The sequence below is a fragment of the Anomalospiza imberbis genome, chromosome 1, assembly GCF_031753505.1.
Source record: "Anomalospiza imberbis isolate Cuckoo-Finch-1a 21T00152 chromosome 1, ASM3175350v1, whole genome shotgun sequence".
NCBI classification, from domain to species: Eukaryota; Metazoa; Chordata; class Aves; order Passeriformes; family Viduidae; genus Anomalospiza; species Anomalospiza imberbis.
The window spans coordinates 105,072,699-105,094,856 of record NC_089681.1 but is presented as its reverse complement, the minus strand read 5'-3'; the positions used below and the strand labels follow the sequence as shown (position 1 = coordinate 105,094,856).

At 36.5% G+C, this 22,158-nt stretch overlaps 1 protein-coding gene across 2 annotated transcripts; it reads left to right on the top strand.

Annotated features, from left to right (window-relative positions):
• The first annotated feature begins 275 nt into the window (after positions 1-275).
• On the top strand, positions 276-21,764 carry ANLN (anillin, actin binding protein). Of its 2 annotated transcripts, XM_068203753.1 has the most exons (24): positions 276-567; positions 943-1,227; positions 1,647-1,993; positions 2,695-2,917; positions 3,807-4,000; positions 4,136-4,243; positions 4,703-4,823; positions 5,665-5,781; positions 6,311-6,537; positions 7,070-7,221; positions 7,540-7,687; positions 8,346-8,481; positions 8,793-8,975; positions 9,516-9,642; positions 10,451-10,499; positions 10,579-10,635; positions 12,046-12,084; positions 12,441-12,462; positions 13,474-13,586; positions 15,188-15,241; positions 18,032-18,118; positions 19,620-19,727; positions 21,083-21,255; positions 21,588-21,764. In XM_068203753.1, the coding sequence occupies exons 1-24, from the start codon at positions 291-293 to the stop codon at positions 21,709-21,711; spliced, it is 3,471 nt and encodes a 1,156-aa protein (XP_068059854.1). In that variant the 5' UTR covers positions 276-290; the 3' UTR covers positions 21,712-21,764. The 2 variants fall into 2 exon arrangements, with proteins under 2 accessions (XP_068059854.1, XP_068059863.1); XM_068203762.1 differs by lacking the exon at positions 15,188-15,241.
• The last annotated feature ends 394 nt before the right edge of the window (positions 21,765-22,158 follow it).

The following is a 22,158-nucleotide window of genomic DNA, read 5'->3' as shown; positions in this document are numbered from 1 at the left end:
TTTTTATGACCTCTTGACAATCACCTCAATGTTGTTTATTTTGTTAGAGGGCTAGTGCCAGTCAGGTGACTTGACCAGATGCTTTAGCAATGTGTCAGAAAACCCTGCTATCAAGACTTGACAGATCAAGACTGTCACGTGATGATTCGGGATTAAAAAAAAATTACTTTCAAACATTTCTGATGACTTTGGGGTCTATAGGAGCCCCTCTTCTTTAATTTTGCCATTGCTCATGTCTTTAGCCTGATTTTCTTTCTGTGCCAAGCTAGTTGGAGACAATAGTTGATTTAATGACTGAAATTTGGAACCTACTGGCTATCTATGCTAAACAGAATTCCATCATCTTTTATTCTGAGCTGTTACCGGTTAATACACTGCAATGTCTGGTAACACATGACTTATTGACCACTCAGAAACTCCTTGAAAGAACCCGTGCCAGGCGAGAGAACCTGCAGAGGAAAATGGCAGAGCGGCCGAAGATGGGGGTGAGACCCACAATGCAGACCAAGAGGGCCAGAGAGCCTTTGGCAGAAACTGGTAACCAGGCACCTCTTCCCAGTGATGAAGGTATTTAGTGGCATGTTTAATAAAGATTGTTTTGCTACCAGTCCTTTTTTTTTTTTTTTTCCAAAGGGAAAGTGAAAACACTGAGCATTTTTCTTAAACTAAACAGTGATGGATGCAGTTACTTGGCTACTAGGACTAGCTCATGTTTAGCTAGACCTGAGAGCAGACGTGCCAAGTCATTAGTAAGCTATTTAGAAATAATTACGTAATTTTAAAGAGTGCCTTGTGCTTTGTATATTTGGGAAGGGCATGTTTTTGGGAAGCATATCAGGGTATTCATAATTCATAGCTTTATTTGTACTACAATTTTATGTTGTTGGAAAATATTTTAGATTGTTTGAATACTAATTTGTTTGAATACTCTGACCTATCCAGTAAAACCAGATACAAAGCCATCACCATCAAAAAGACTCTGCCCTAATGATATAGAGACTCCAGCTTCTAGTTCAGAGAATGTACAGCCAGTTCCTTCAAGTTCCACAAGCCATGATTCTCCTCAGATGACTTCAGAATCACACGAATATGCTTCTAACAGAGCTTTGTTGGTTCAGCCTCTTGAGAAAGTAAAACCAAACACCAAGTCCGAAACTCCTGCAGCCCTTTCAGTCAAAACACGAATGCAGAAGTTGGCAGAACAGCGGCGCTGCTGGGATAGTGAGGGTATGTTTCACTTACTAAGCATCATTGATGTCTCTCAGTGTTTGCATTGATGATTATGTTGGCTAGAAGAAGATAATGTTGTGTGTGGGAAGATTAAAATGTTTTGTTAAAGAATTCTAAGACAATACTAGGGCAGGCCTAAAATATTGAAGCTGTTATCTACAGCTTAATTTTAAACTTCTTTTTCTCTACTACTCTCATGCCTTGCTCTTCACAACACTGACTAAAAATTAGTAAACTCCTTGATTAAAAATGTTTAATTTTCTTAGTGTCAAAGCCTCCAGGGCTAGTAGTTTGATTCTGTTGATGGCAGGAACATCTAATTGTTGAGAAACTCAATATATAGTATAATGTGAAAGATACAACTGTATCTCAATATAATTTATTAGCAAAATAAATGTGTTTGCTTTATTTTCCAGATCCCTCTGAATGTGTTCCTCTGTCTCCTCTCCAGTCAAAAGATCTGTCTGTTTCTCCACCTAAGCAGACATCCAATGCCCTGGCAAGCGAAACCCCTATTGGGAGAAGAGGCCGTTTAGCTAACCTTGCTGCTACAATTGGTTCCTGGGAAGATGACCTAAGTCATCCATCTGCAAAGCAAAACAATGCACAAGAACAGCCTGGCACTACTTGTTTATCCAAATTGTCCACTACAAGTGGAGCATCTGCTAGAATCAATAGTAGCAGTGTAAAGCAGGAAGCTGCATCCTGTTCTCAAAGGCTTGTTGAGGCTTCTATTAATAAACCAGCAAACTCAAAGAGAGCGGTGAGTGTCTGATATAGTTGCTGATTAAAAATTGATTTGAGTATTGTTTTGGGGCAGACAAATGTTAGCACATAACTGTTTAATCTGAGTTTAAAGATTTGGTGCGAGCAGTCTTAGTGTATTTACAGCTTTTGCTTTATTGCAATCCCACATGCCCTATTTTTAATAGCAGATCTGAAACAGCTTAGAATTCCTTTTACTGCGACTTAAAGATGAGAGTACTTATGTGTTTTGTTGATGTCAATGTATTGATTGCTGCTCTTGACCATCAGAATGGGGGCTTGTTACAGAGATACTGGGTTTCACTCTGTAACTTCGTGTAGTTGATTGACTGAAATTGTGAATGTTATTGCTGTACGAAGACTCAATCAGAATGATGAAATAAGTAGTACCAGACACTTATTGATCAAATTATGCAATTTCTGCAATGACAATATCTGCCATGTTCATTCTTGTTTAGGGAAATGTGGGATGATATTTGAAATAGCTGGCAAGAGCATCTGGAATGATGAAACAATTTGAAATACTGGATAAAAAGAAAAAGTACTAAAAGCTTAACACTTGTTCTTGGCTTTTTCTTTTGTTGAAGGAACAGGTGTATTAGGTGATAGTATGCTATGCAGAGTGCTTTCATTCTTTTTCCTCTTGAGAGAATAAGAACATAAGTCTCATATTTTATTTTTTCTTTTTCCCTTGTTAAGGATGCAAATAATTTTTTAACGCAATCTTCAAGAGTCACTGCTCCCCATTCTAAAGAATCTGAAGTACAACAACAGCCAACAGAGAATCCCTGCAGTCCTCGGAAAATTGAAGAGCGTACACAAACAGCGAAGTCAGCTTTGCCTCAACCAGTTCAGTCCAAAGCAGAGCCAGTCAAAGGAACACATGTGCAACTTGAACCTAAGGGTAAACCCACAACACCAGGTAGGCTGTTTTTTAGCTTCAGTAAATATTCATTCAAATTAGGCCTATGTGTGCTGTGTTGAAAACAACATACTAGTTAAGAATTTAAGGTACTGTACCAGATAATATCTATTTCCACCTATAACTTGACTAAAATGCTGTTGAGTTCTGTGATCATTATTTTTAGTTATGCAGCTTCTGTATTTTGCAGGGGATGTTTCCTTGGACATGGTTTTAGTAATTCTTAAGAGCAAAAGCAGTTGAGATTATTCAAAATTTATTTCAGATTGTTTGGTACTATATGTATCCATTTGATATAATGTTAAGAGCCTGCATATTTAGAAGAAATCAAAGCTTGTTGCCACATAGGTGCTCTAACTTTGCAGTGTCTTTATGTTCAGTGATAGCATTAATGTCAAAACAAGCGAACATCCTCAGTTTTACATTCAACTGCTTGTTGTGTTAGAAACCTGGACTAACAGCTTGAACTCTTAAAAATGATGGCCAGAAAAGCAAACTTTAGATATGCTGACAGAAAAGATAAGCTCAAGTAGGGTGGGTGCCAAACAACATATCCTCCTCACGTACTAGAATACTTATTTCTATGAAAGATCTAAGTGGGACTGGTTGTAGAGGAAATTTGGAAAAGGCAAACCAGTTTAAACAACTGGTGTATTACATAAAGACTGTAGTAAGAGAGAGACATCTACTTGCTTTGATTTACTCTTCTATTAACATCACTGTTATGATTTACGTTTCAGGTTCACTTTGTACAAAGTATAATGGAGTAAGGGCTGCTGTAAAGGAGACAGCTTAATTGCTTCACAGGGAACCTTCATCAGGACACAAAAATGCTGTGATTTCTTTAATTTTGAGAGTTTCTTTCAAGGCAAAACAATTGTTCTTGTAGGGGGATCTGGAATTAAGCCCTTCCTGGAACGTTTTGGGGAGCGCTGTCAAGAGCGTAGTGCACGCAGCCCTGCTACGAATACTCCAGGGTGCAGAACACCCATTATTACCCCAAATACAAGGACAATCCAGGAGAGGCTTCTCAAACAAAATGAAAATTCCTCTACTGCCAGTTTAGCACTTCAGCTTAAACAGGTATGACTTGTTAAATTCATAGCTAGCTTATAAGCTTGGGGAAGGTTATTACTGTTTGCCCTTTCCTGAGGAATATGAAGTGTTGTGACATCTTAAGGCTGTCAGCTTTTCTCCCATTTCCATTCATTTGTTTAGGAACGTGAACGAGAACTTGCATGCCTTCGTGGCCGATTTGATAGGGGCAATCTGTGGAGTGCAGAGAAAAGTGACAGTTCAAAGAGGAAGTTTCCAGAAGCTAAAATGGTAATGTGTTACCTCTCAATCAAAATATGATACTTTGAACTGCTTTATATTCTGAATACAGAGTTAGATGTGGAAATGTATATAAGGGATAAAAACCTATGCTTTGGGAGTGCCTGGGCTGTGCAAGACCACTTGTCTAGTGATTTGTATGATTATTAACAAATTATATTTACCTCTTGTAGAATCAACTAAGACAAGTGATACTGCTTTGAGCCAACTGATGTATTTACTTTTTGATAAGTGTGGGGGGTTTTATGTTCTATAACTACAAAAGCGAAAGAGCTTCTCATGCAAACAATTAATATTTACTACTTCACTTAAATATCTTGGGTAAATAAATAGGGTACTGGATAGGCAACCTCTTTTTCCTAGCAGATGTTAAAATTTATTTTTTTCTGGTAGTTTTTTAGTTGCTTTTAACATTACCTCCTGAATGCATTCTGGTTTTATTCTTGCCAGGAAAGCCAATCTCAGGCCAGTCCAAAACATCCTCCTACTTCAGATGCCTCTGCTCTTGGATCATCAGAAGACACATCAAGAGGTGACAGGCCAGCAAAGTCTCCTAGCATAGAGTCTTCGGGTGAGAACTGTCACAGTTTGCATGTGACTAGTGCTGGACAGGAGCACTGCACTTGATATTCGTGAGCAGAGAATGAGGCCAGTAACACTGATGTGTGGAACTGGACCTCTCCTTTGGTTAGTGGTTATCTTATCTAAATCTTCTTGTATGTTAGTAGTACTCTGCACTCCTATACCACTTGGAAGGATGGCAAGGCAAGACTGTCTTTTTGTTTTTCAATGGGTGTACCTATGTTTCATACTTTAATGGAGGTGAAGTGCAGGGAAGTGAATGAGAATAGTCAGTTTCATATTTAGTCTATCCTGTACCTGAGTAACCAGATTTCCACAAGAAGCTAATGGGAGGGAACTCTTCCCTTGTCAGTATCCCTTTGTGATATTAATTCTTATGGTAGGACACCTGAAAAGATTTGTGAGGCGCTCCTGGCATCCTTTCTGGCGCTTACTGAGTGGAAGAATCTTCAGCTCTCTGTGAAAAAAGTGTGAACTTAGTTAACGCTCTTGGTAGACTGTTCACTTGAAAGTCAAATGTCCTAGAAAAATTGGGTTTGCATGCAGTGGTTTGTGTAGTGGATTTTTTTTTTGTCTCTTTAAAATTTTCCCTTTTTGCTCGTGAGTGTCTGCACTCTGCTATGGTTTCAACATTGTTTCTTGTGGTGCCAGTTTTCTGATAAGATAGAAGTCTAGATGTACAGACTGTAGAGGGTACTCTAAGGGATTTTTTTTGACATGTGGCTAACCGGAATATTAATCTAGTGGTCTTTTTGTTAGTAAGACTTCTAAAATTCAGTAACTAAAATAAAGGCTAGACATAATACTACTTTTCTTTATAAACCCCTTAGATGCTTCTAAATGTGAAGAGACTGATAAACCCAGTCCTCTGAAGACTGCAGAGTCAAAGAGCCCTGTAAAAGCAATGTCTGTCTCAAAACTTGAACAACTTGATGAGAAACCAAAAGGTTTGTATTGAGTAGACTTACATTAATGACTCAGCTCTCTATGGCCTCTTGTCTCGGACAGTGTTAATAGCCTTCAAGTCTGAACAATGAATTCACCATCCATTTGCTGAACTCCATGTGTTTTGTATTGAGATTTATATAAAACAAATTAGGAAGCTTCTATTATCATATATAACCCTTCTCTCTTGACATTCAAGTCTTAAAGGAATATTAAAAAGCTGATATTAAAAGCGCTTTGGAAAAGGGCAGAAATGACTGCCCTACTTTTTGACTTGCAGTTAAGTTTCAGATGTATTTGAATTAAAGGTTGAAATTTGTCTAAAATGTGCATTTTTCATTTCCTTTCTGCTTTGACTATGCAGTATATGTGAAAACAGTATATTAAAATAGCCATGGAAGTGTACTTTTAGGTTTTATATGCAAGAAGTGCTTTTTAACCAAGCTTGCTTGAAAAGGAAAACAAGTTTGCTTCTGTTTGTTTAACGAGAGCCTTGATGGTACTAATATATTTTAAAATGTCACCCTTCAGATGAAGTATATGAAGGCAAAATGCATGTGGATGATGAGATGAATAGCTCAAAAGTGATAAATGAGATTTTTGAAATTCTTCAAGAGGATGGTCCAGACATAGAAAAGCTGAAGAAAGAAATGAGCATGAGCCTGGAAGGTGAAAGTGATGAGGATGAGCAGGAAGAGTCACTGAACATTTCATCAATGTCTCTGTTAACCCCTCTAGTGGAATCTGTTGGTTCAGAGGTGAGAATTCAGAGAGTGGGGAAGGGCTTTTTTATTACACAGAGATGTCCAATTGGCTTGGGAGCTGTGATGTTTTGTAGTATTAGGATATCTGGGCAAATAAAGAAGTTACAAATGTGTATTTTGCTAATGGAAGCTTAATGGGGCCAAGTTATTTTTCTCTGAAAATAGTGTAGCATATTGGATGCTCTGCTAAACAAGTGGTCTGTGAAATCAAACCTGTTACTAGTACTGGTCTTGAAGTGGTATACAGGCATTCAGTGGAGTGACTTCTGATGAAAAAATCTGAAGAGAAGAGATTAGGTAACTGTACTGATTTGGAAGCTAAAGGTGGCATCTCATTGAGTGCAATAATCTGTTAGTGTCCTTAAATAAATAAACTTGCTCTATGTCCATATTTGTAAAATATCATCTGTTAAATAGTATTAAGCAAATTTACTGTTTATATTAAAACAAGTAAAGGGGAAAACCTATTATTATTATTATTATTATGTTAACAGATAGCTGTAATATAATATTTTCTTTTCCTCAGGCCTTTGGTTCTCCTTCTAAGTCAACTGGGGAAGGTAGCAGTATCAGTGATGTCAGTCTGAAGTCTGAGAAGTTCCAAAGGACCAGAGTTCCCAGGGCAGAATCTGGAGACAGTATTGGCTCTACGTCAGAAGATCGCAATCTTCCTTACAGGTAATAAACACAACCCCCCCCCACCCCCCCCACCTGATTCTGTAAGTGTTCAAGTTAAAACATTGTTTTTTTTAAATCTTCTAAGGATTCTTCATACTACTCCAACTACAAATTAAACTTTTTTTGCAAGATCTCTGCCTTTATCAAAGATTGTGTAGTCTTTTATGTTGCTTAAACTTAAAATCAGATGATAGAATGCTTTCTTTAAAGCCATTTAGGCAAGTTGGAAGGCTTCAATGTATGATACATGCCTATGTATGTATTAAAAAGAGCTTGGCATGCCTGTGAAACATTTTGTGGGGTTTCCTTTTTTACAAGTGTCGATGCATACAGATCCCAAAGATTTAAGGAAACTGATCGTCCTTCAATAAAGCAAATAATTGTTCGCAAAGAAGATGTGGCTTCCAGACTAGAAATGAGAAGAAATGGCCCATCTGATCAAGTTAACATCAAAAAGAAAATGCAGGTACCTAATATGCTTCTTAAAATTCTTTTCCGAATCTACTGTTTCCAAATTTAATTGCCCCTATGAATGTCCAGGACATTAACATACTGCCTAGAACTGTAAAATTAGGTGGCTAGGTTATTTATATAATGCATAAATAGCTAATGGTAGGGAATGATGCTGCATAATTTGAACAGCTAATGCTTCTCTTAAAAGGATCATGTTATAGATTAAGTTTGGAGAGAACAAGCCATTTTTTAAAGAAGGAGACAGAAAATCTGTGTCTTAGCACTGCCTTTGAATTAGAGAGAATTTGTAACTACCTACTTTCAGTAGGTAATAATCTGATCTTTACTAGTGCTTTGTTCATCTATATTGCTGAATTTCTGGTTAGTGCTGCTTCCCCTGGTAGAGAGAAGACTAGACGGAATCTGGAACATAAAATATTGGAGTCTTTCACTCCCCACCATACCTCTGAGATCAAAAAAAGGATGTGTTGCAATGTTCTTTTGCCAAAGTAACAATAAACTGCAAAACTTTTGTAGTTTGCTGTCTAAAGGATGTGATTTTCTTTTGTAGCCTTGCCCCCCAAAAATACTCATCTAGACACATTTCCTTGTTTGAATGCAACACTAGATCTCTCTTCTTGGTAATTATTTTTACTATTGATTTACTCTAGGAACTGAACAATGAGATCAACATGCAACAGACAGTGATTTATCAAGCCAGTCAAGCTCTGAACTGCTGTTTTGACGAGGAGCATGGAAAAGGGTCACAAGAAGAAGCAGAAGCAGAGAGACTTCTTCTCTTTGCAAGTAGGTTTTTATACTCAAGTTCAATTCTTTGTAATGAACATTTCAACAAGGTTTATAATTTCTTCCCCACACATTTGTGTTACATTGTGGCCATTTATTAATAGTTCTTCACCTGGAAAAAAGAGCAGGATAGTATCTGTCTCAGCTCATTTTAGAGGCAAGATGACATTTTTAGTATCTTTCTTGACCCTTATATTTCTATTACACTGTAAAATGAGTAATATTTAAGTTGCATTTTACATACTTATGGCAAAAAAAGAATTGTTCAGTACTTTTTCTTCTGTAGAACTGTAATTAATTTCTTTGTGCAGCTGAGAAGAGAACTGCTTTATTGGAAGAATTAAATAAACTGAAGAGTGAGGGACCACATAATAAAAGAAATAAAGCCGCGTCTACATCCTCTGAATTTGCTCCCTCCAGGGGATCTGTTTCCATTTCAGAAATGCGTCTACCTCTAAAAGCAGAATTTGTATGTGGTACAGCTCAAAAGCCAGGTAAAACTAGCAAAATCTTTATTTCTTTTCTCCTCCTTCCTCATTTTCCCAACCTGGTTCATTCTCCTTGAGTTTTGGTTTTTTTTTTCTTTGTCTTCTGCTTTGATGTTCTCAGAAATCTAGGGGTAATGAAAATTTAGCTATTGCATTCAGTTCATCTGCTTCTGACAAATTTTTCAATGTTTCAGTGAAAGCTGCTATGTGGTTAAGCTGGCAGACCTAAGGAATATAAAGAACCAAGATTATCTGCTGATTTGACTGAAAGTTCCTGTCCCCTTTCACACACTGGTTAGTGTAGTTCTGGCCTGAGATGCCCCAGGCAATAAAGCAGTTGCTGTGAATCCTGTGGAGACTATTTTATTAGTAGATAGAGCATAAAGAAAATAAAATTGTTTCAAGTTTATAAGCAAGTCTCAAATGTAACTAAATGTTTTAAGTAGGGTGAAACAGAGATGTGGTTAATAGCAATGCAGTACTTGGGGAGTTTTTTAGATACTTGGAGTCCTCTGGCTAACCAAACCATCTGATGTGTACTTGCAGAAGCAGGAAATTACTACTATGTAATAATATTGAGATCTGGAGCAGAAAACATGGTTGCAACTCCATTAGCAAGTACTGCCAGTTCCCTGAATGGAGATGCTCTTACTTTTACTACGACATTTACTATGTAAGTCTAAAGAAACTCTTGAACCAGTTTTAACTCTTATGGTGGAGCATGCATAAAAACATTTAAAGCCTTAGTTATAAGAATGTCATATTCTGCAACAAAGTATGGAGAGATTTTGTGGTATAGCTATTTCTTTCTTCAAAAAATAGCTGGAAGGCACTTCTCTCAAAAGAGCAACCTAGACTTATTCAACCATCCATCAGCTATTTTATCTCTTGCATTTTCTGCCTTTTGTTCCTTCCTGGAACACCTGCAATGACAGATGGATTGCTGTGCCTGAGATGTGCTTTTCTCTTCTGCAGCAACTAACATTTTATATAGCTATTTGATTTGGTATCTGGGAAAATAGTGCTATTACAACTATAACTTCAGCTCTCACATGTCAGCTAAAAAGGCATTGTGAGTTCAAATGGCTGTTTGCTACTAAGTCTTCAAAATAAATAAACAAACTTTGTTTTTGAAGTTCAGTTGTACTGGAATTTTCACTTAAAATTTTTTACTCAAAAAACCCAATCTGTGACAGGGGAGGGTGCAGTCTGAGAAATGGTAGATGCACGTTATCTGCCCCTTGTCCTCCCCTCCCCTTTTCTTTTCTGAGTTCCAGAAAGTATTTTTAAATAGTAATACACTAAAATCTTCTTGCTCCTTGGACAGTTATAAGGAGCAAAAGGAGGGAAGAAGTAAAGAGTAGCTTAAAACCCAACAAAACCAACCAAAACAAACAAAAAACCCAAAACCCTGCCATAAACCAAAACAAAAGCCTTTTTGCTGCACTTTATTGAACTTGTTTTTTCTTTTTCCCTTTTAGGCACGATGTGTCAAATGACTTTGAAATAAATATAGAAGTTTACAGTTGGGTATGTATCAGTTCCTGTGAAGAGGAGGTGTAAGGGAGAATGATGTGCTGTACTTTCTCAATACCTTCTTGCCTTACAGGTGCAGAGAAAAGAAGCTACAGGCACTGATAAAAGGAAAAAGACAAATAAATCTAAGGTAAATGAAACCCGAAAATCACTATGTTTCAACAGAAGGTGCACTAGGAAAACTGATAGTCTTAGACAATCTGTTGCTTGCTTTTACTCCCTTCTTGGAACATCTGCCATGACAGATGGATTATGGAGACCTACAGCAATTAGTACATTGGACCTGCAGCACTTGGTTGAGTCTGAAATATATTGCTGGGGAAGAATTCTTACTAGTTCTGCAAAATGCTATGCTTTGCAGACCTTTATTTATTAGGTGTGAGGTTTTCAAATAGTGATTTATTGCCCTTTTTCTCCACTTTAGTTTAACTATACCAGTCAATATGCTCTACCCTGGAGTTGGATTTGTCTTAAAGGTTTTATTGATCAACTAAAAACTCTTTCTCCCCAATATGAAGTTTAAGCACTAGATGCTTACTTTTTAAAGCAAACATTGTTTTAATAAGGGTGCACATATCAAGTGTTTGTGCTTTTTTAAGGATATGTAAAGGTATGTAACCCTAAACCAGCTTTCTGGAGGTAGTTGTTTGTTTTTTTTTTTTTTTTTTTTTGTGGTTTGTTTATTTAGGGTTCCTTTTGGGGATGTGTGTGTGTGTATATTTTTCTTTTTGTTCTAATAGTGCACACAGTGAATTAATGGCATCAGGACTGATTTCCTCCTTGATGCGATATCTGTCACTTGGCAAAAACAAGAAACTTGAATGTCTTTCAGAACAGTTGGAAGGAGTACTTAAGTCCTGTGTCTGCAAGCAGAAATAGGAAATTTCTTTATTCTTTGATTTGGCACAGTGAAAGCTTCCACCTATTCTATAATAAAAGTTTCAAGTCCCAGTGTTTACTTTTCTCCTGTGCTGTACTTTAAAGGAATTTTTACTTAAAACTGAATGATTTCATGCTACTGTAGGTAAGTTGCTAATATGAGGTTATAGGTTTGCCAAGGGAATCCTCTGTCTGCTTTTTAACAAGCTGCTTAGACTTGTCTTTCAACCACAATAAGAGTACGTAACTCCAGTTTGTGTTTAATATACACAATATGTTTCTCACTTAAACGTTGAGATTTTAATTTGAAAGTAATTATGTATAACAACAGTATATTGAACATATCCTTACATTTATTGTCAACTCTTACCTTTAGTTAAGCAAATGTAATTTTGAAATTCCAATACATAGGTAAAAAGGCCTACTAAGACTGGTTTTCTGCTTTAACTTTCCTGCAGCAATTATTTCTTTGCTATGTAGCATTTCTTCCACTGAGATATATTATGTCCAGTCAAAATCCAAAATTTACTCATAGTAATGAGTACCCATTCAAAATTTGAGATAAGTAGTTCACTTCAGTAGTTTCACTGTCTGGTTTTCATGGAAATGTGCTGGACAAATTCAGTAGCAAATGCATCTATCTTCTTGTTGTCTTTTGTAGGTTATTACTCCAAAGAGATTATTAACATCTATTACCTCGGTAAGTATGAATGTAATATTGTAACAAGATCTGACTATGACCCCTTCCAAAGGGCTTGTTCTCACAGATGAAGACTGTGCCCATAACAGGTTCTTGCTGTTCCTTACATAAGGCTCTATAAATTGTCCAGTTTTCTGCCAAATTTTTAAGTCATCAGCTCAAGAAACAGCTCTGTTACGTATGTAATGCTGGAAATACGCATTTACTTGGACGTTCTTTTCGATTTTTTTTTTTTTCCTGTTTGATTGGGTTTTTAAAAGTACTTCAAATCTAATTTCTTTTTACCTTGGCTTTGTCTTCAGTAGAAACTGTCAGAAGTACTTTTTCACTAAGCTTTTATTTCTCTCTCTTTCTAGAAAAGCAACCTTCTTACTCCAGGTAAGTCTAAACATCTTATGCCAGGATGAATAATCTACACTTGCTCTCTAAACTACTATATCAATAAATAATACTTGTAACAGATGACAATTTGTGAGTAATAAACACTAAATTTTCCAGCCCAGAAACTGGCCCTGTGCTTATTATGTTACCATTACGTTCAACAGAAGATATCTTTACAAAATCAGAACTAAAATCTGGTATCAGATACCCATGGTTTACATTTTTTTCCCGAAAGTATTAATTCAAATCAATTGAATAATTTTAAAAGTAGAGAACTAGAGTCTGCTGTCAACAAAGTAATACAGCATAATTTGAAAATATGAACAGATACTGAAATACTGTTTTGTGTGTAGTGTTTTTTATATATATTTATATATTAAAAATATGTATAAACTTGTTTATATATTTCTGACTCTTGACAGGGAAAAACAGCACCTCTTAATGTTTTTCTAAGTATCTAAAAGCATTATACACTTATCTGACTAAAGTATGAGATACTTGAGCTAGCTTTGGCTGAAATTGCAACAATAAGGTGCTCATGAACTAAATCTGGAATGTGTATCATGCTGCTGCAACTAGTAAGATTCCTGAGCTACAGTGTGTGTTTCTCATAAGTGCAAAAGAAAGGCATACAAGTTCTGGAAGATTGCAGTGTGTCACTTGAGGAGAGGTTAAGAGAGAAAAGTTACGTTCCTACTGCAGGGTGTGTGTGCTTTGTAGTGTGCCCAAGCATGGACTCCATCCCCCTGAGACTTAAAATGCTTTGTTTTCTCCTCTGTGGATGTTTTCAAACCTTGTTTCTGAAAGAAAAGATCTGCTGAGGAGGAATGGTGTGTATCAAGATTCTCTCTGAATGTACTGCTGGGCTGGGCTGCACCACAAAGAGTGCTTCTCCTGGAGTACTGAGCAGGGCATGCATACAGTAGTGCAGATAAAGTACTTTTTTTAAGTCCTGCAGCATCCTGATTGTGTGTTTTGCTACAACTTCACTTTAACTTTTCTCCACAGCCATGGCCAGTCCAGGTGGTCCAAATGCCATACGCAGTACGAATTTCATCCTTGTTGGCTCCCACAAGTTATCACTGGCTTCTGTGGGAAATACTAAATTTGCACTGGACAAGGTAATGGAAATTATTGGTTGCTAATCCAAGGGTAATTGTATGCTACTAGAAAAATAAGAGTCTGGGTTTACTTTTCAGGTGGAAGTACCATCCTAGAAATGAAACAGATAGACATTAAAATTTTTTGTGTAATTTTTACTTATATATAATTTCATATTAATTAAATGTAGTTTTGAGATAAACAGGGAGACTTTCATTACTATGCTAGGTGCTCTTTCATTTGTGTAGCTCAGTATAAGATATGGCTGTGCAAAGATAATGAAGGAATTTGATTACTGATTTGCTTTTGCTGGCAAAAAATTGATGTATACTGTTGACATTTCTGTACATGGTCTTCAAATTGTTGCTCCTAGTCTTGCAGTTATCACTAAAGAAGGCATTAAGTGTTTATTAATGATAATGAAGTATTTGAATTTTTCTGCACTTGATTGACCTAAAAAATGCCATTTGAATATATTTAGGAGCATGAGCTTTTCCTTTCATATCCCAATTTTTCTATCTCAATTTGTAGAAGCAAATTATCTTAAGTTTTTTTGGAGAGCTCTTATTGAGTTTTATCCATTAGTTCCTTGTCTAAACAGAATATTTATTGGCTTTTGCTAGGAGAAGTTTAAAAAATACATTCTTACATTCATTGTAATCTCTAACCTTGTAATATCTAATACCAAAAAACTATTTAGTAATACCATAAACTACAGTTTATGGTATTACTAAATCACAGCTTTAGCTACCCAAACAGCAGCATAAGAATAATTTTCTTTTTTTTTTTTTTTTTTTTTGGCTTATCAAGTCTTATGGTGATGATAGTGTTATTAAAATTACAGCTTCTGATGAGGGATGAGAAAACAAGAGCTAGTTGTGTTTGTGTATAAGCCTTAAAAGAAAATATCTCAATAATCCCGACTTGTATTTTAGAAGTTTTACTTTTTGTAGCTAGAAGCAGATTCCTTTACTGAAACAGCTGGCAGAACAATGGTTAAATTGCACTGTTTTTACTGACGATGTGAATTTCAGAAGTAGCAACTTTGGTTCTTCAGCATAAATGTTCCTTTTAACCAGAACTATATGTAGAAATCTTTGTGTGTAGCGTCCTTTCTGGAAAACTCTTGTTTTCGGAGTTAATGGAATCAGCTTTTGCATTATATTCAGCAGTTTAGGTGTGGACTTCATTGGTTTGCATTGTATTGACAGGACACTGGACTGGCCTAGTGAAATATAACAAAAGCACAATGTTCAAAGAGAATTCTGGGGAAACTATCACTTGGTTAATTTTTTGCAGACACAGTCTTATAGTTACTGGCAAAAAGGGGAATTCTTATTCATGATTTGTTTCAGTTTTTTTGTTAAATTACTACCTCAGTAAAATTTCAGTTTTGACTTGACTACGGCTGTACCAAATAGTTGCTTGCTACATGTGTTTTTAATATGGAACAAACTGATGCCACAGTGGCTTTTTTGAGTGTCATTCCTCTCTTTTACCTATGTACTGTTAGAATGCAGGATATAAAGGACCAAAATATACTCATGTATAACTGTGTCCTTTTTTCTTCTAGACCATAACTTTACACTAATTGCATTGAGCATGTTTCTTTTTTCCCTAGATAAATTTTGAAGGGGAGGAAAAAGAACTGTTGGGCTATATGTTCCAGGACAAGGTTGCTATGATCCTTTAGTTTCTAACTTAAAATAGGAAAATGCTTTCTAGTGCATGTTGCTTATTTCTGTCTGGCCTTTTTTGCAGCTTTTTTTAAATTCTTCTAAGAAAATGCTTACAAAGATTTACTAACTAAACACAAGATGTTAGAAGCCTTTAAGACTTGCAGAATTCTACCCCTTGTCTTTCACAATAATAAGCATGCTGCTAGAACTCGGTTTTTTAGGTTGCCTAGGGTTTTTCCTTAACTAGTATGTTTTTCTTCCTAGATCATTAGAGGAGGGTGTTTCTTGCTTCAGAGCAAAACCATGTGCTTCTTAAAGAGTTTTAGTCAGGAAATTTGAGCCGTCTTCGTGATGAACTACATAGAATCAGCTGCTGTGCTGATAAGAGAACCAGAGAAAAATGTCTGGCAGCCTAAATGTTGGTTTAACTCAACTTGTTGCTGCTGAAGAAAATTAAAATAGCTCAGGACCTAAATAATCTTGCTGCTTATTCTAACCTTGTTCTGATAAGACATTTGTTTTTTTAAGCAAAAAGATTTGAAAATAAAGTCAAATGAATGAGGTCCTTATTTGTACACAAATGTGCACTTAGAATATTTTACTTGGTGTATATGTCTTTGGCTTTAGAAATTATGTGCAATGATATCCTTATCAGAAACAATTTGTCTTTAACCGATGAAAGTAGTTTTATCTAGTTACTAGTTTACTTGAGTCCTGCAGAAGAAAGTGCTTTAGATGAATTTTCATGTTTTCTCTCAAAATTAAGCAAGTGATAATTTTAGTACCTATCATCACCTATTTTTAATCAAAAGTCTCCTAAGAAACCAGTTTTTCAAATGCTGGAGTTCTTGAGACCTGTTACAGATAATCTTCTATGACAGTAAGCTGTGTTCCTATGGCAAATAGGCGAGTGACCACACCAGAATGCAAGATAGCCTAGTCATGGGCTTTAGTTTTCTTTCCATCTAGCTGGGGTATTTGTCAAACTGCTTTCCTTCCATATCCTTTAACCCTTTGAAAGAGATATATTGTTAACTAGAACTCAATATTTTCTCATTATATGTACAAGAGGGTGTTGTGAGACCTGCTTTAGTGATTAGTAATGGTGTTGTAGGCTCTGCAAAACTGTGTTGTGTTTGTTATACAATCTTCTTTGTCTGTCACACAGTTCCTCACTGGTAAACTTCATAAGCTGAATTTTTCTTTTCCAACATAAATCTTAAAGGAGATGCAAAACCCATAAACTTGAAGTGGGGAATGGCCAAATATTCTTGAAGCCCTCATTCAGAAATGGGTTTTACTGTGCATTATTAGAGTTGTGTGCCATTATTCCTTGGTGTAGCACGTAGGGTTATAGTTGTCTTTGCGGATAAGTTGCATCAGTCCTGGATTTTTTATTTTTGTTACGTGGAAGTGTTTCACTATTTTTTTCTTCTCAAGTGGTCATGGAGACTCCTACCTAATGCTTAGAATTTTTCTGTGCTATACTGTTCCTGCTGAGTACGGGAGCAAGCCATGCACGCTGTGTTAGTCAAGTAGATCTGACATATGAAAATTATTGGATCACCTGCTTGTGCATGTGTGTCTTATATGTGGGAGGAAGCTGCAGGATGTCTACAATTCAAAGGTGATCAATTTCTAACCACAACACCTATTTTGGTGTTCTGTACCACTCACTGAGGCCCACAGGTGAGCACTTTTAACTACTGAGGGTTACTCCTGTTCATCTCAACTACTACCAAAATTTAGTTCCATTTGAATGGTGTTGATGCCATAGTTCTGAAAGCTTTTTGTTACTGTGTACACATGCCTGTGCCTATTCTCTGGCAAACAGTTCTTTATTTGTATTTGAGTGGCAGCATCAACCTTCCTGGTTTTCTAGTGATACAAAAGATGAGTGTTTCTGATTTTTTTTGTCAATTTCTTTTCAAGGCTCTTAGCAGTGTTACTTCTTCAGATTAGCAATAAAATATGGTGTGTAGAATGCTGTGCAGGTCATCATTTGCTTGTTGAATTAGCAGTTTGCCTCAGTTTCCTCATGAGGGGGAAAAAAAAGAAGAGATATGATTTCATGGGCATAGTCATGGTAATGAGATGTTATGTGTTGAGGGATTGGGGAAAGCTCAAAGGCAGACCTTTGTTGCATGCTCTTCCTCAAAACTCTTGACTATCAAATGACTGTTTAACTGGCCTCTGGTACAGTAATGAAGCTACTATTATTTTTCCAGTGGCAAAAATAGGACTGGGAACCTTTTCTGTTAGAAATTACTTAACATGTGTCTTTAACACCTGGAGTGCCAGTTGAGAACTGTTGTCATTACTTTTCCCCTTTCTAGGTTTTCTTTTATACAAAGATTTATGAGTAGGCACTAGTATATCAGTATCTGCCAAAAATGCTTATGGTATCCAAGTACCATTCCTGTTTAAGCTCACTTTGGTATTTTCCAAACAATTTGGTGTCAAACTGAGGCAGAAGCTTGAAAGGTGTGGACTGGTGCCTTCTGTTGTTTCTAACCATGCTTGAAGAACCTGTTTTCATAGCTAGAGTGCATGTTTATATATATATCCTGATAAGCAAACTAATAAATAATTCTTGGAAAGCTTCTAAATGAACTTGAAATCAAAAGTGATTATTACTGTCTTGCTTGAGTCTGACTGACTGCTTCTTTCCGGCTGAAGGTCCTATGAACAAGACAGTGCTAACATCTTGGTGCAGGTGGCTTGCTTGAACTGGTAAGACTTAGTTGAGAGGTGTCAAAATTAAATGATTGTTTTACATTTTGCAGGTTCCCTTTTTGTCTCCTTTGGAAGGTCATATATATCTGAAGTTGAGATGCCAAGTGGACTCTTTGGTGGAGGAGAAAGGGTTCTTGGTAAGGTATTTACTGTATTCACTTCAAACTCCTGCCTTGGAAATTACGGGTCCTATTAAATATAGTATTTTTTTAATGTCACACCTGTGTTTGAAGCTTAAAACTGGCCTGATTTTTTTTTTTTTTAATCTCTGAACCAGACCACAAATGGTTTTTAGTTTCCCTTCTAAACATGTCCACATCAAGAGTTTGTGTATCTCTCTTCTAAACACCTGATTATTTGTTTTTTTGAACTTCAGTTAACCTTCTCTTGCTAAAATCTGTCATGTTAGATGAGATTTTAATTTCAATGGCAGAAAATTTTACAGGACTCTTTGTGTGTGTCTAATAAAAACAAAATATTGGGTCTTTTTCCACCGTGTTCACAGCTTTTCTAAATGACAAAGAAACAACAGTATTTTTTTTGTTTTTGAGAAAAAGCTTGTGCAATTCTCTCTAAAATTGGACCTAGAAAATGCAGCTGATACTTAGGCCTAGGAGCTGGAACTGTTGAAATGTCCACAAGATGGCAGTAAATGTGCTATGAAAATGAAACATTAACATTTGCTGTTATTTTGGTGTTTCCAGAAATCACGATTTCTTTAGACTCTTTTCAAACACTGCTTTCTGTCTCCTTTCCCTTTACTTAACTGAAGTCGAACAGATTTCATTAGATGCAAACATTTCGCATGCTTATGGTATTTGCTGTCCCATGTTTCTATGTGTTAATTTGAGAAAGTCCATATTTGCTTCTACTATACAATATGTAAAACCTGAAGAATGATGTACATGCATACTGGATTTGATCAGAGTAAGGGTTTGGAAACTCCCTGCACCATTGAAAATTGTAATCTGAATTGTGAAGAGTGAGAATCACAATACACACCTTAATTGGGAAAAAAGTTCTGTATAAGTTCAAGAGGTATCAGGAATAGAAGTCAGATACTAAACTCTCCATTCCAGTTCTAAGGAAATGGGGCTTGAAATAGATGAAATCCAGCATCCAATAAAAGAACTGCCAACACAAACATTTAAAAATCAATTTCTAATTTCCTTTGAACTGACTAAACTCTTGAGTCTGGCCTTTTGAATAGCTGCATGTTTTTTTAATCCTGATTTGTAAGTCAAAAATTACTTAAATATCTAATAAAAAATTGGTTTTTGAACATGTTTTGTGAACCATTCATACTGTATATACTATAAATAACTGTTCTTTACCTTTAAAATAATGGGAATGCTTGTCACCATCAACATGAAAATCTCATAATTTTAAACAGCAATGATAGGTGCCTTTTAGTAAAAAGCTGCAAACCTGAGAATGATAGTGTGAGCTAATTTTCTGTGCCATCTGGAAAATAAATACACTGTCTGAGTAGAAGCCTCTCTCAGTATAATTATCTTCCTTCTCTTTCATTTAGTCCTATGAGGGGTTGCAGTTACAGAACCATTCTGGTAGAAAAATAGTCAAATACAGACCAAGCTCATGGTACAAAGTTACCCCATTTAAGTTTTTGTTTTTAAGACTATGTTTGAAGATGTCAGTGGATTTGGAGCGTGGCATAGGCGCTGGTGTGTGCTGTCTGGAAATTGTATCTCCTATTGGACATACCCAGATGATGAGAAACGAAAGGTAATGCTGTTTTGTAAAGCTTAAGTCTGAAGTTCTGTAGTACCCTACACAAATAGTTCTTCATTTTTAAGGACAGTAATGTTTAGGCTTTAGACTGGTAAAGCATGGGATTCAAGTTCCTAAAGCTTCCTTGGGAAATGGAGGGGATTTGTCTTCATAAAGCTGACCTAAATCACGGCAAACTTAGAAACTGACTTCCCTGTCTAGTAGGAAAGGGGGAAAAGTGATGGAAGATCCATATTTAATTTCTCCTTTAGTCTTGAGGCCTTCCATTGTGCTCATCAAATCATTAATTATTTAAAGGAAATTGATGGGACTTGTACAGCTGAATAAGCAGACTGTATCTAGTTGCCTTAAGTTTTAGACAAAATGATGACTAACACTTAATACGGTAAAAAATTAGAGTGGGTAATCCTTATATATTGCAAAAGCATAGCTGTAATTGTGGACTATCTTATTTGAAGTCCTTGTCTTCTTGCAGCTCCACATTGTAGCTGGAACTGGTGCTTCTTAAATGGTTCTCACAGAAAACTAAGTTCTTGTTTGGCTAACGAGACAAATCAGAGGTTCTCCTGTCACTGAGGCGAACCTTCTTGTCTCCTTAGTGTGTTCCTGCAGTGTACTAAAATGTTTCCAGGTTCTTTTAAAGACTGCTTTCAAGAGGGTTTTTCTGATTCACTGAAGTTATTTACCATTAAACACTTTCTTGTTTAGTGGCAGAACATTTTCTTTCCCAAACTCTGTGGCAAACTCTGGTCCTTTTGGGACTTCAATGCCAATCCAGATGCCCGAGTTTAGTTTTTTCCCTGCTAATAGAGGAACACCATATGCTGATAGTTGACATTGCCAAAATACATCAATGTACTTTCTTTCCTTGCCAGGAGAGAGGGAAAAATCTCTAAGACAAGATAGTAAAAAAAAAAAAAAAAAAAAACAAGTTAAGCAAGAAGAAAATTCCTATTTTGCTTTTGTCTGCAAGCAAGAAGCTTTGATTTGTTTTGCAGGTTCTGTTCTGGAAAATCTTCTAGTCTTGTTTCACTAGAGTCGGCTGTATTTTGGTGATCTACAAAAATACTAAACTTACTAAATGCATCCCCTCACCCCTACTATATCTGTTCCAATGTGCAGAGATAGATGTCATCCAGAAATATCAGTATTAGTCCATGATTACTTTAAATCATGGGATGTTTTTTTAAATAAATTTCTTACAGCTGCACATATATCACTTTTTGTATGGAGTAACTCACTGAGGGAAGGTGTGTTCACTTAATATCATCAAAGTTGTCAAAGCCTATCTTGTTCAGAATTACTCTTGATTGCGGTGTTCTTGACTGATGAACTGATTTCACTTTCAGCATCCTTTGGGCCGGATAAACTTGGCTAACTGCACTAATCATCAGATTGAACCTGCCAACAGGGAGTTCTGTGCTCGTCCCAACACTTTTGAACTAATAACTGTCCGACCTCAGAGAGAAGATGACCGAGAGACCCTTGTCAGCCAATGCAGAGACACACTCTGTGTTACAAAGTGAGTGCATAAAATCATGGAGGTTGTGGGAGGGTATTTTACCTCATGTGATAGTTGTAGTAATGAAGGAGCTTTACAGCTTTGTCATAATGATGCAAAGGTCATTTAAATGTTGAGGTTTTGGGTGGCACTTGAACTGTTTTGTTCACTTTTAGTCCTATCTGCTTTCTAAAAGTGGAAACGCTAGGTGGCTTGGTAGCAGGAATGTGGAATGTTTGACTTAATTTTTAACCCTACTATTTCTTCTGGGCTTCTGTGGTTGATCAGCTTGACATTTGTCACAATAAATAATTGGAGGTGGAGAATAATCCATAGGGTTCCTTGCCTTCTAGGAACTGGCTGTCTGCTGATACTAAAGAAGAGCGTAACCTTTGGATGCAAAAGCTCAACCAAGTCCTCATTGACCTTCGCATGTGGCAGCCTGATGCCTGCTACAAACCGACTGGAAAGCTTTAAACCCAGGAAGGGAACTACACAAGAAAAGAATTTAAATGAAAATGTGGGAAGTCCTCTGAGTCACTTATGCTTTGAGAGAGTATTTAACATTATACAGGACTATGTTATGCAGTATTTTTATTTGACTTTAAAAATTTTAAAACCTTCTTACTTCCTAGTTTGGAGTACGGTAGGAAGCAATTAGCTGTTTCTAAATGTGCTAAATATTTATATAACTCCTTTTTTGGAAGTCTTCTAGCTAGGTGCATTCTCTTTTAAACAACTAAATTATTGCAGGAAATCACACTTCAGGGCAGGAAGGGGGGGGCACTAGCTAGGGAAAGACAACCTTTCTAGTTAGCTCAGCTCCCTGAAAGAAACAATAGTTCAAAATACTCTTAACAAGAATGCTGCTGAAGCACAAGATTTAATGCCATAGCATTTGTTGGGGTTCTTTTGTAATAATCA

Excerpts from the sequence above, each read along its gene's own strand:
- ANLN (XM_068203753.1), top strand. The coding sequence starts at position 291 with ATGACTGAAATTTGGAACCTACTGGCTATCTATGCTAAACAGAATTCC. Across the intron at positions 4,001-4,135 it reads TAGCACTTCAGCTTAAACAG|GAACGTGAACGAGAACTTGC; the intron begins GTATGACTTGTT and ends TCATTTGTTTAG. Across the intron at positions 5,782-6,310 it reads ACTTGATGAGAAACCAAAAG|ATGAAGTATATGAAGGCAAA; the intron begins GTTTGTATTGAG and ends GTCACCCTTCAG.